Source organism: Notothenia rossii (genome assembly GCF_949606895.1).
Source record: "Notothenia rossii genome assembly, chromosome: 5".
In the NCBI taxonomy this organism is placed as follows: Eukaryota; Metazoa; Chordata; class Actinopteri; order Perciformes; family Nototheniidae; genus Notothenia; species Notothenia rossii.
Genome location: NC_136903.1, coordinates 87,071,198 through 87,084,192, shown reverse-complemented (window position 1 = coordinate 87,084,192; position 12,995 = coordinate 87,071,198). Strand labels below are relative to the sequence as shown.

The 12,995-nt window shown below is 39.8% G+C and overlaps 2 protein-coding genes across 11 annotated transcripts in view; one reads left to right on the top strand and one right to left on the bottom strand.

The window, feature by feature from the left end:
• The window catches only part of LOC307040716 (uncharacterized protein), a 109,190-nt gene extending 101,339 nt beyond the window's left edge, over positions 1-7,851 (top strand). For 8 of the 10 annotated variants that reach the window (XR_013808565.1, XR_013808566.1, XR_013808567.1 and 5 more), the window contains 5 exons: positions 722-817; positions 1,208-1,288; positions 1,403-1,519; positions 1,605-1,702; positions 3,519-7,851. Coding sequence is in view for 1 of the 10 variants with exons in the window: in XM_079683842.1 (XP_079539968.1) it covers positions 722-817; positions 1,208-1,288; positions 1,403-1,519; positions 3,519-3,524 (300 nt within the window). In the remaining 9 variants the exon portion in view is untranslated. The remainder of the gene's footprint in view (positions 1-721; positions 818-1,207; positions 1,289-1,402; positions 1,520-1,604; positions 1,703-3,518) is intronic. The other 2 variants (XR_013808572.1, XM_079683842.1) reach the window with 2 other exon arrangements.
• A 1,378-nt stretch (positions 7,852-9,229) lies between these two features.
• Positions 9,230-12,995, bottom strand: part of cntn4 (contactin 4) — a 174,086-nt gene continuing 170,320 nt past the window's right edge. Inside the window, 1 exon segment of the mRNA XM_079683091.1 lies at positions 9,230-12,713. Within this exon segment, the coding sequence (XP_079539217.1) occupies positions 12,622-12,713 (92 nt within the window). The 3' untranslated portion in view covers positions 9,230-12,621.

The window sequence follows — 12,995 nt, the reverse complement described above, 5'->3', positions numbered from 1 at the left end:
ATTTGTTCGCTTTTATTACGGGGCAATAGCTGAAATTTAACAGAAAAGTATGTGCAGCTAACCTGTGTGTGGTGCCTTGAAGGTAGAGCTACCATTATTTGAATTATTTTGATAAATGTTTAATAGTTAAGATTACTTTTCATGTGAAGCATTTAGAAAATGCTGTTTTCAACCTCTCACATATGGATATTTCCAGCTTTTCCCGTTTTTTTTATCATATTAAACTGAATATCTTTCGGTTTAGGTCTGATGAGACAAGACATTTAAAGAGGCCCTATCATACTCTTCCTGTGGTTTGTTATATCAGTATTTTGTGCAAAAGCTAAAATCCCCTCCTGAAACGCTCCCATTGGAATCCTTTGTTTACTCTCAGGACATAGTGACATAATTCTCGCTCAACCACATTGTACGTGATAGGCTAAGGGGCGTGACATCTCTAAGCGGTTGACCAATCACAACAGAGCCGGCCAGCTAACCAATCAGAGCAGACTGGGCTCTGGTTTCAGACAGAGGGTGAAAAGAGGTGCTGCAGCACAGGCAGTATGAGAAGATAAAGAGCTTTTTGAACATTAAAGCCTGGAGACATGTCACAGGAGAGGCACAGAATACTTATATGAAACTGAAAAAGAACAGAATAGGGCCCCTTTAAAGTCATCGTTGTGTGTGTGTGTCTGCAGTGTGTTCCTCAACGTGTGTGTTGCCCCTCTACAATACTCCACAGGTAAAAGCTGCGACCCAGGAGAGGGACTCTGTTGTTTCCCCGCTGACCATCACAGCTGAGAGCGTCACCACAGCAACCACAACTCAAGTTACCAAGGTAACACCTTATCTGTTCCCATGGTTACAGTCTAATGTCTGGAGCTTGGAGTTAGCCAACAACCAATGACAATCAAATGATCCCTTCATTACAATGTCAGCCTTTAAGGGCAATTTTAACGAATGAGCTTTTGTTTATTTCACACTATTGATCACTTGTTGTGGGAATAGGTGACCAAATAACACTAAAAGATTTGTTTTCATTAAAAATTATGCATAAGAAAACAATCTATATGTTGTTACACAATTTAATGTAATGACATTGTATGAAAAAAAACTGTCTTTACTGGGACAATAGATACGAAATTATGCATTATATGTTATTGAATGATAACCTTGATTAAACATGTCATCCATTTTTTAATTCTTTCTATCTGAATACTTTTGGCAGACTGTGAAAGGAGGTTACTCAGAGACAAGAATCGAGAAGAGGATAATAATCACAGGAGACGACGATGTGGACCAGCATCAGGTGAGGAGGAGTGTAACAGAGATAATGCACAATTGCACTGTGCCTAAAGTCACGAGGCAAATGAAGCTATAATGTGAGGTTTCTGACCCCTGTGTGGATGCTTCGTGTCCCCAGGCCCTCGCCATGGCCATCCAGGAGGCCAAGCAGCAGCACCCTGACATGCTGGTGACAAAAGCTGTGGTTATCAGGGAAACAGATTCTCCTACTGAGGAGATGCAGCAGCACTCAGAGGTGTGTGACCCCTACAGTGTTCACAGTCTGGTCATGTGATCAGAGTGCAGGTTACTAGATTACTACGCTTTGTTTGCCTGGTTAGATTGCTGAATGGGTTTACTGGACATAGGCCCTCGGACCAGAGGGGACAGAGGGACCCTCGCCCAGAACCTCTGCTTTATGTGGGTGCTAACATTTCATGTAAGAATGTGAATGAAGTGATTACCTTGGGCAGCAAAACAACTACAGAGAGAAGCAAGATAATTACAAAGAGACATGAAAGCCTGTGAGGAGACACCATATTCTTACAGATATTCAAAAGATGTAGAAATAGGAATAAAACAGTGACAAAAACACATAATGACAACAAAGACATGTGAATGACCAGAAAGACACAAAACACGTACAAGGTGTTACAAATACATTAAAAAGAGGAAACACAATGAACACAGAGACACCGAAGAGGGACAAAGAGAGTACAAATACACACAAACAACAACAAGAAGAAATACAATTACCACAAAACGATAATAAGGAGAATCATAACTTGTACAAGGAAACAAAAGAGAATACAAAGGGTCACAAAACAACTGCACCACTAAAAAATGACTTAGAGTGGTACCGGAAAGAGAGGGTAGCGGGCTTCAAATACAAACAATAAATAAGTGGGATTCTGGGCCATGCTTGGGACAACACAATGACAAAGACATGCAAAAAGACCTCATATGCCCCTTTCACACCAACGCGTTTTCAGCTCCAGTTGCTGGAGCCTGAAAAGTACCGTTTTTTCCTGTTCACACCGCAGCGGTGCCGGCTCTTAGCTCCGGAATCCGGTTCACTTCCAGCTCCAAAAAATTGTCGGTCTAGAGGCAAGAGCTTCGGAGCTTACGTTGAGGCGTGCAGGAAACTAAACCCACCTCCTCTGAACATGGGTCGACTGAAGAGTCTTGTCATGCCTGCCTACAAGCAGTAGTGCTGAGCAAAGTGACTAGAAGGCAACCACACATTTATAAAAAGAAACACACTTTATAAAGTCAGGCAACACTAACCAGGCTTCGTGTGATTCTGTTTGTTTGTGCCTTACTTTGACCATCCGTTCACTGTTATTGATCATTGTGGAGAGAGGCAGACGTTTTGTTTTTTATTATAGCAGCCAGCACTGCAGCGGTCGGTAAATGCTGCTGAAACACATTAATAAACAATGAACCACGGCACTCTGGAGAAAAGTATAAGCTTGGAGAAGTCGTTATTTAATTTAATCTGACTTCGTATAATTAAAAGCAACACGATCATCGACACAACGCAGTCCCCCGTTGTTGTCGGGGAGCAAATCAGCGATGTAAACGGTGACGTCATGACGCAGCAGCGGCAGCACCAGTCGGGCTCTGGGCGGTGTGAACAGAGCGGGAGCAGGAAAGGGAAACCGGAGCTGAACCAGAAAAGCTCTAGCTCGGAGCTAGAAAGGGAAAAGCGCTGGTGTGAAAGCCGCAATAGAGAACAACAAAACGACTACAAGGAGAGGCAAAATGACTACAAAGACACACAAACCATGTTCAAGGAGGCACACAAATACTTAAATAGATGCAACATGACCTTTATAGAGACACATAACAACTGCCACATGACACACAATGACTGCAATGATTCAAAATGGCTTGAAGTGACACAACAAAAAAGTTACTAAAAAAGACCACACACTTTTAATATAGTGTCTAATCTATGTGGGAGGAGTCTTTCAGTGTGTGTGTACAGACGGACGGATCGAAATACCGTTTCCCACAATCCCAAAAACAAATATATATAAAAATATGTATGCAAATATGTATAAACCTATATACAATCGAATACACATTTATACATATGCACACATTAAGACCTAAATAAAAGCACAATAATCAATATACAAAATAACAGTCACTTCAATATCTTTGAGAATGTGCATTGGTGAAGAGCCTTTCCACCTCTCATCTCCCTCCATGTTTGTGTGTGATGACTGATGTTGATGTCTCTGTTGCAGTCCTGATCGGCTGTGAAGGCTCCTGAGATGGGGGGGACAGGAGAGGGTCCTGTTTGTCCCCTGGCCCACCATGCAGATACCAGGACCCTTCAACCCGCCTGTGTAAAAACACCAACACCAGAACAGTTCCTCCTCCACTCCTGTACCCTTTAGACGGACCAACTGTGACACCGCTTGTGACCCAACCCGACCCTCCACCACTTTAGGGAACTGGAAGAATCTACTATTGGATGATTTACCACTTGGTTCATCAAGTCACGGCTGTTATACTTCAGCTCTGTTGTCGACAAAAAACGTAGTTGCATTTGATGTCATCTTGATATTTGAATCAATGAGTTTTCAACCTCCAACCCAATTCCCTCACAAATGGCTTCTGTCACATATGAAAGGTATAACAGCATGGATAAGAGAATTGGATACCAAAACAGACTTGACTCGAGAACAGAAATACTCAGATCATCCATGGATCTTATAGCGATCTTCCGGCATTCTTCCGCATCCCCATTTTACAACTTCTAGGCCCTACTTATTTATATTGATTTATCGATAAGGGCTATTCAGTGTTCGTCCTGTTTTTATTTACTTACTTACTAAAATCCCAATGTAAGTCAATGAGGGCCAAAATGACATCACGGACTGACAATGTAGTACCACCGTTTGGCCACTAGGACATTTGCTTCCACGCCTGGTTACTTCTTGTATTAGAGCAGAGGGAAATGATGGAGACAATGCTGGTGGTGGGGTGAGGCGGGGAGGGTGGTGTCAGGCGGCCTTTTTGCTCGACGTCGCCACCTCCTGGCTGTGACCTTCAGTATAATCAACTGCTGTCTTATTAGCTTTTTACATTTTTATCTATAGAGGATCTAATTTATGTCCAGTGTTTGCTTGTTTATGAAATATGTATAATATCAGATAACGATAATCTGCATGATTCAATAAAAAAAATAGCAGAGGGAATGAAAAAAATAAACCACTTGTCCACATTTGAAATCCATAGAAAGATAATGGGACTGAACTGTAAAAATTCCTTGATGGACACATGGAGGAGACGGACAGTTGTGTAACACTTCAGTGGACAGCTGGGTCAAACACACATCACTGTCCTCGTCACATTCAACGTTCCCGCTTTCATTTTGACGTCTATTTGCCATCTACACTGAGAAATGCTGGTCACATGTTTTGGGCAAAGTTAAAGGATTTTTAAAGATATTTTAATATAAATAATGTTTTATCTAATATGTGTTGATACGTCCTAATTTGCTTTTACTGACTTCCATCTTGAAACAGAGACTGTAATGTTATTCTTGTGCTTTTGGACCTTTTAGTGTTAATGTGTGAGACATACGGAGGGGATTTAGGTGCCAGAACAAAACAGAGAAGTTTTTTATTCATTGACAATTAGCATTTTTAGAATCAACTTATTTGCTGAAATGTTGAGAAAAACTCGAAAAGTCAAAGACAAACTTTGAAAAGTCAAAACAACTAATAAATCAAAGATTCTGGCGTTGAATACATTATTAAAATGTCCACCTCATTTCCCCCTTGGCCAGGCCCTCTTCTGTAGAAACCTCTTTATTTAAGAGCTTAATTAAAAGTTGCGTTTCACTGGAGAACCTACAAAGTTAATCACAGACCCAAAACTTGTAAAAATTGTGAAGTTGTGAATGAGAAATGCATTGAATTTGGTTGCTTATAATAGCAGCTTTTAAACACCAAAATAAATGTATGTTACAGTTGGATCCATTACAAATCCACACTGCCTAAAACGTTCAAAACCACAAGAATAACAAGGTTACTTTTTTTGTGTTCAGTTGGATTAACTCTCTTTAAGTTATGGTGTATGAGTTGTAATGTATTTATAGGAGTGGTGAATGTGAGGCCTGTACTTGTTCTCCCTGTTCCCCCGACAGACAAAGCCAAGACTTCATAGTGTGACCTAAACGAAGCGCCGTCTAACCCCGTTGGCTGTCACACAACTAGGGTTGCAAAATTCCGGGAGTTTTCAAAGATGGAAACTTTAACGGGAATTTATGGGAATAAACTGAGAATTTTCTAAATTGAAAGTTGGCTCTTCATAGGGAACTTAAATATAGTTGGGGAAAGTATATTTTAGCATAATCTTGACTAAAACAAACATGTGCCATTCAAGTACACTTGAATATCCATGCCATAGCACACTGTTTACTGCATGGCTATTGAGACCACACCCCCTACAGGCACTGTGCATTCCTCCATCACATGCACAGATGAGTAATATTTAACTCAACATTCCTGTTTTCGTTCTTCAATGAAACAAGTCATTGTTCAATAAAATAATTAAAACTTTATTTTTTAAATCTCTTGAATTTTCATGATTTTTGTTTAATTTTGCATCGAATATTTCCAAAATTCCCCAGCTTAACTTCCCATGGAAACTTTCCGGAAATGTACCCGAAATGTTCCGCCCCTTTGCAACCCTGCACACAACACATACCTTGGATGACCTTTAATAATATACAATGCATCACTTCCCATACATAATAACCCCTGTGATGGAGCCTGACCCGCTTTAGCCGTCATTGTTAACTTCGTGCTACTGCTAACCGAAAGGCAGCGCTTGTGAGATTTTGCAATAAGCAACCATTATTCCATCCTCTGTCCTCTTAAGGGAGACAACTGTGAACTCTCATGTGTAACCAAAACCTATAACGCAGAGTTTGTGATATTAAAAATGAGCTTTTCCAACACTTGTGACCATGGCTTTGTCCCCCCCCGTCGTCTAACCCTCCCGAATCCCCCACCTCAAACTGTCGCCCTGCTGATGATTTGTCTGAAGAAATGAGATTCCCCAAAACTGGTTATTTGTATATTCTGTTTTGCTCTGTTTATTTTGTTTCTGGTCGTATGACACTGGACTGTTGTGAAGGCATATTTTTGACTGTAAACCTGTGATACTCAATTTAGCGAACCAAATCTGGCCCCCCATAGGATCCCCATCGACCAATTATTAATTCAGAACATAGAGAAAGCGATTCACAGTTGTAATTGTATGATACTTTTAATATACATTTGGAACAATAGTGCTCAAATTTGCATCTAAATTGATCAAAATACTTTTTTTATTCATACAAAAAGGGATAAAAAAAAGCTACCTTGCCCCAATATTTAACAGAAGAATATTAAATTATTGTAAAATATTGGATTTATTTGTAATTTTGGCCTAGTGTCAACCCTGCTAAATTAATATTGTCAATTTTCAAATAAAGCATTTCGATGAAAGAAGAACACAATTTGTATCAAAACCACATTGTGTAATGATTTGAAAAATGTAATTATGTTACGTTTCATTATTTAATCACCCCCATATTACGTTATAAACAGCTTGAACACAACATGTAAAACTATTCCCAGCTAGAATGTATTAATAATGCTTTGATGGAATACATGTATTTTGGTTGGTTATTACATGAAGCATGTGTTATAATCATGAAAAGGAAGTGTATTTCCCACCTTTTGTAAAAACAACTGCAATATAAGATCCAATATGTCCAAGTAAGTGTATTACATATTGCATTCAAGCTGTTTACTTATTATATAATGTGGTGTAATTACACAATGTGTTATTTCAGGGCTTTTTTTTTTAATACATTTTAATATTTGTTTATGATCTAGCCCCTTGTATCCTGTCATTTTACAAAAGTGGCCCCCGGGCGAGTTGAGTATCTTTGCTGAAAGCAGATGGGTGTAGGTTTGTACTGATGGATGAAATGACTGCATCATGAGAAGCGCTGTGTGTGTTTGGTGAGGTGGTGAATTGAAGGATGGAGGGCCTGTATTTGTGTATAAATATTCATACTTCTGTGTATAATCTGTAAAGTATGTAGAATCTAAGCAGGAGAAAGGAAGTGTTTTATAGGGGGAGATATGAGGCAGTCAGTGTAATCCCACTGCAGTAGAAGTGACACATGAATGGGTGCCTTATGTTGGGAGTCGTGGTTATGGGGGGAGTTTTCAGAGCCGTTAATCAACACGACCTCCCCTCTCAGTCCAAGGTGTCTCGAAAGTGATTTACTGTCTTGTAAAAGAATGTGACATTGAGCGTAGAGACGAAATAAGTGTCTTGTTAAGTGAGATGAAAACATTTATTGGCCCCATTAGAAAACCAGCATAGTTCAGGTAATTTATTTTCCCCCATGAAGAGCATCAAACCGCTATTTAGCCTCCACCTTCAATTCTCCACTGCCTTTTGCTCTACATTCCCCTAGTGCTTGGTGGTGTGTACTTGCTGTATTTGCATTCAGTCTAAATGGAAAACATACATGCATAAATAAATGTCTCAGTATGATTCAAACAATGTCTCTGACTCTGGGAATAAGGGAGAGGGATTTGATCCATAATGAATGTTACTACTACACATTAATAATTGATCACATGCAATAAAGGGTTGTGATGTTTTTTATATGGGATCAATATATGGTATTATTATGTAGTAAATCAAAAGGATTATTGCATTGTTTTGCACTGCCATCTTGTGGCCAGAATCAGCAAGTACATCTGTGGTGCAGATTTAAAAACAATATATTTGTTTGGTGTTAGCGCCATCTAGTGTATGTTCTGCTTTGTTATTCAGCATATAAATGGACTTCACCATGATCTCATACATTTTAGCATTGCTATGTCATTAAATGGACTGAATTGAACTTATGCTGCTTAAAGTAGCTTCTTACAAACAACAAGGTCACTTGATTAGTCATGATGAGGTTACTAACCCTTTTAGAAACAGTTGTATAACGTGTTTTGTGGCTCTGGGGCCATCCCTGATGATGTCATAATGAAACATACAAGGTTATCTGGGGTTGAGTGTTGAGTACATCATTTTTAAAGAATGCCTGTGGGATGTAGAGTTTGGAAGATGTGGCCCTTTACAATGAAGTGTGTTGTAAAGAGATGTTGCATTATAAGAAGTGAATAATGCATTGTTTGTGGATATCATTTTTCCCATATTAGGGACCATACATTGGGATATCTACAGGGTGTCCGCGTGGTCTTAAAAAGTATTAAAAGTTGATAAATCAATTTAGCAAAATGAAGGCTATTAAAAAGTATTAAACAGCATTTTCCAATGTATTACATTTTGTAGCTTGTTTTCAATAAGTATATAAATTGTCCAAAGAGGTTGTATTCTACAGTCTGCCTGAATGTAATCATTGCGTAGGTGTGTAGTGTGATTCTGTGTAGTTTATTTATGGCATCCCGTTGAATTTGACGTCGTCGGAACAGGACATCGCACGCTCACTGCTTGATAGCGCGAGGGTCCGTTTACGCCGGTTGTTAAACAACATCGTTATGGGGAAATGCAAGTTTGCGTCCAAATGGTTGGAAGATAATGAGGAAGGACAATCAATACTGTATATAGTCAATGTGAGGTAAAGTGTGTCGCCAAGGTAACCGGTTAGAACTCAGTGGCGATGAGGTCTTAAAATGTATGGAAAGGGTCTTAAAAAAGGTCTTAAAAGGAATTACATTTGACTTCAGGATTCCTGCATATACCCTGATATATTATTTATACATAGTACAACGATATACTTTATAGTTGTATCCTTTACTCCTGTAGTGTGTTACCTAACCAGTAATCAACATATTTTATTAATCAAATAATATTCTGAAGAACAATATGTCAACTCTCTCACACAGGTCATATGTATTGACTGACGGACCACCAGACATTGACATTGTTCTAGAAATCAATAATCTTTATTAACACAGTATAAACAACAAACAGCAACAGAGGAAGCCCTCATGTAGAGCGTACAGTAAATGGACAGAAGACCCAGTACAACTCCGAGGGGCCGACTGAGACAGAAGCATAGACATAAGGGCTGATCATGGGTCAGATTTCATGGTACACATACAGTATACACAAACCTATCTGATGCGTGAACCTTTGCACGTTCCTAAAGCCATTCAGTCGGTTTGCAGGTGGACAGAAGAGAGGGGACAAAGTACAGTCATGCTGCGCGACAGTTAGCTACAGTATGAAACAGAGTTATTACATAAAAACCAAGTAAATCATCTCTTTAGAAAGGTTCTTTTATATAAATGATTTGAAGTGTACAAAACAGTATATTACACGTTTCTCGATGCATGAGCAAGACCCAGTAGCCTACAGCACACTTCCCTTCAAAGTACAAACTACTTAACTGGATTACAAGCTACATACAGACTGCTCTGCGCCTCTGTAGCAGAGCAGTCCCACATGGCATCAGGACACTATGGGAAAAAGGAAAAAGATCAGCAGCATTGTCTTTTAAACAAGGACACACACCTATAAAAATGCACCAGGCCTCATATATTGCCAATATCCCATGCGAAACAGCAGAATGCCATTCAAACTAACCTTGGTATCCTCAGCATTGCACAAAGGATGCTGGCCCCTTCCCCTCGATCCCAATCACATACATTATCTATCAACCCCAGCAGCATGTAAACATCACCGCGGCTGCTTCTATGTTCCTAATGTTTCTGATATACATATGATAAGTTAAGGCTCTTTAAGGACCTGAGGATTTTGAACATATGATGAGGCACACAGAAGGCAAAGTATATCTCTAGACACAGGGCGAATCGCAAGAATGAGGAGCATGAGACAGCCACGAGGGTCTGGTCACCAGTGGAGTACAACGGCCAACGTAAAGGAGCCCAGTGGAGACGCTCTCCAAAACAGCACGGCGCTATTTCTGGTAACAAGGTCAATAACTCAATCACATGGATGGCTTTAAGGACCCCATCGACTTTACATTCTTGGTCACCTTTAACCAGAGGACTGGTACCAAAACTTGATAAAAGCGATAGCATCCAGCATGATTTTTAGAACAAGGTTGTTGTTTTTGTTTCTATAATTACGCGTTCACATTGCAGTACTTTTCCCACATGAGTTCCGATACAGTTCTGAAATGTCGCGTTCACACCAAAAAGAGCCGGAACTAAAATGAGTTAATCAGAACCTTTTTACCCCCTTTTCCGTCCCTGCTAGAGAGCAGGGACTTTCGTGGGAGAACAAGGTTCCTATGTCTGATTGGCTAGGCGGATTGCAAACCACGCCCCGTAAAACTCCCAAAAAGTTTTGTGAAGCCGCCATTTTTTTATCCTGGCATTAGCATTATTAGCATTAGCCCAGCACACAAACGCAGAGAGACTAACTTATGGCAACACAAAAGAAAACATGGGAGCGGTGGAGATGAGGAGGTGTCGGCATTCTGGCGATTTACTCGGAAGGCTTCAGTAGAAGCTGCTGGGAGTCCCAGCAGCTTCTACTGAAGCCAGTCCCCAACTCCGGGGACTTCCGGCCAGGGACTCCGGGTGGCAGTATATGCTGTGAAGTTTTTTGCGGCCTGCCAGTAAACCCAAAGCAGAAGAAGAAGAAGTGACGTCAGCGGCTTTATTTGCCTAATCCTTTCCCAGGAACTTATTCCGGTGTGGACGCGATCTGTACTTAGTTCATGAGAACTAAACAGTTCTCATGAACTAATCTTTTGGGAAAAGTACTGTGGTGTGAATGCGCCTAATGTGGTCATTCGATCTGTCCATGAAGCAATCCCTTTTGAGTGCACTTATAATATAATTTACAGTTTAGATAGGACTAATAATAATAGTAAGCAATCTTCGGTTGGCAAAAAATCAAGTGGGTATGTTAGGTTCATTCCTATATGTTTTGATGGTCCTATGCTTCCAGGGTCCCAAGTTTTCAAAGGGTCTTATTTTCCCATAGTACTATGATCCCGGGCCTTTTATATTTTTACATGTGTAACCTATCTTTACTATACATACCAAACTATGTGTGTGCCATAAGAAACAAACCAAATATCAATGTGTAACGTCTTATGTGCAACTTTGAGGGTGTAAAAGGGTAAAAGACTAAGCAGTAGGTGGGTTATTTCAACATTTTGACCTGGAAACGAGCATTTAACATTTAGGAAACTAACATTACTGTTTCTTAAACCCTAACACTCCATGCATGTATTAGTGTACGTTTTTTAAATGTATTTCCCTACAACACATTTGCTCAACCCTAACCCTACAGATTTATCCCTATGATGCTCCTAAGCGAGAAGACATTTGGAAAAAATCAAAAAGGGGATTTTGATTGAAGAATACAACTTTTTTGATAACTGTTTGATTGCTGCTACAGCCTCATGTTAGCTGCATCTTTTATAGTGTAGGCATATTTCAATGTGCCAGGATGGACAGAGGAATGATTATGAACACTATTAACTCAACAAAAACGTAAGTATTGCATTACGACTGACTTGAGGAAATCCAATCCTTTTCTATAGTCCAGTTAGCATGAACTAATGTAGGAGGATGTTTTTCTATGGATTCCTGATATATAAATATATATATAAAGAATCTTAAAAAAAAACTTAAACTGGCTAACTTCATCAAGTATGCTAACACTTTCCCAATTGTAAAGCATTAGCATGGGCTGTAGAGACGGGTGATTTGTCCTCTGTTCCTCTACAGTGTTTGGTAAGATGACCATGAATGACCCAAGTCAATACAGTCCTTGGAGTGAAACCATTTTTGAAATATTGCAGAAACAGAAAACGCAGAGATGTTACAGACAACAGCTAAGAGTTCATTCACTTGAAGAAAAGAAACGTCTCCAATCTACAAGTATTGTCTTATTTGAGAAGAAGGTGCGCTGTCAAATCACATTCTTAGCCTTCAGACTGGAAAATTTGATGATGTTATTTGCCATGCACTTTATTGTTTTTCGCCCCAGTAAGCCCAGACTGACTTCAAATTGATTAAGGACAAACACAAATCTATAAAAGCTCAACATGTCATACAAAAAGATGCATATAAGACATTTTTCTCTTTATTTTAGTTTTTTTCTTATGAAAGCTGCTTTGGTAACAACATGGTCACGACATCGCTCAATCTCCTTTACTCGGGTGCTGAAGGGGACTCCTTCCCTGTCATCTGAATGGCGTATTTTTTTTATGTCTCCCTTTTGCCTCTAAAATCTAAATGAATGGATCTAGTTACACCAGAGTGGGCTGTGTTTGCGTTCTGCCGAAGAGATGTCTCCACATCAGATGCACCGTCTGCTGGGAGCTGTTTGTCATAAAGATGTCCGCGCTGTGAAAGACAGTGCTATTGTACTCAGGGCTGATAGAGTGGAGACCTTGGATGCTGAGCCGACGGCGTTGGGGCCTGAAAAGGTATTGAAAAGAACGAGGCTGTTAGTCTGACACAATTTATTTGGCATTTCATTCCTTTAATCGGCAGCCTATCCAGCCTGCATTAGTAATTACGAGCTGAAAAGCCTAATTTCAGACGAACACTTGAGAGTCATTACTTGAGCAGCGGAATGAAACATTGAAAGTATTCTAAATAAATTGCTCAACTTTTCATGCAACGCTTGCTGTATGGTGTCACGTAGGTGTCACATAATAACCCACATGTCTCACATGTAGCACATTACTTTCGCCACTC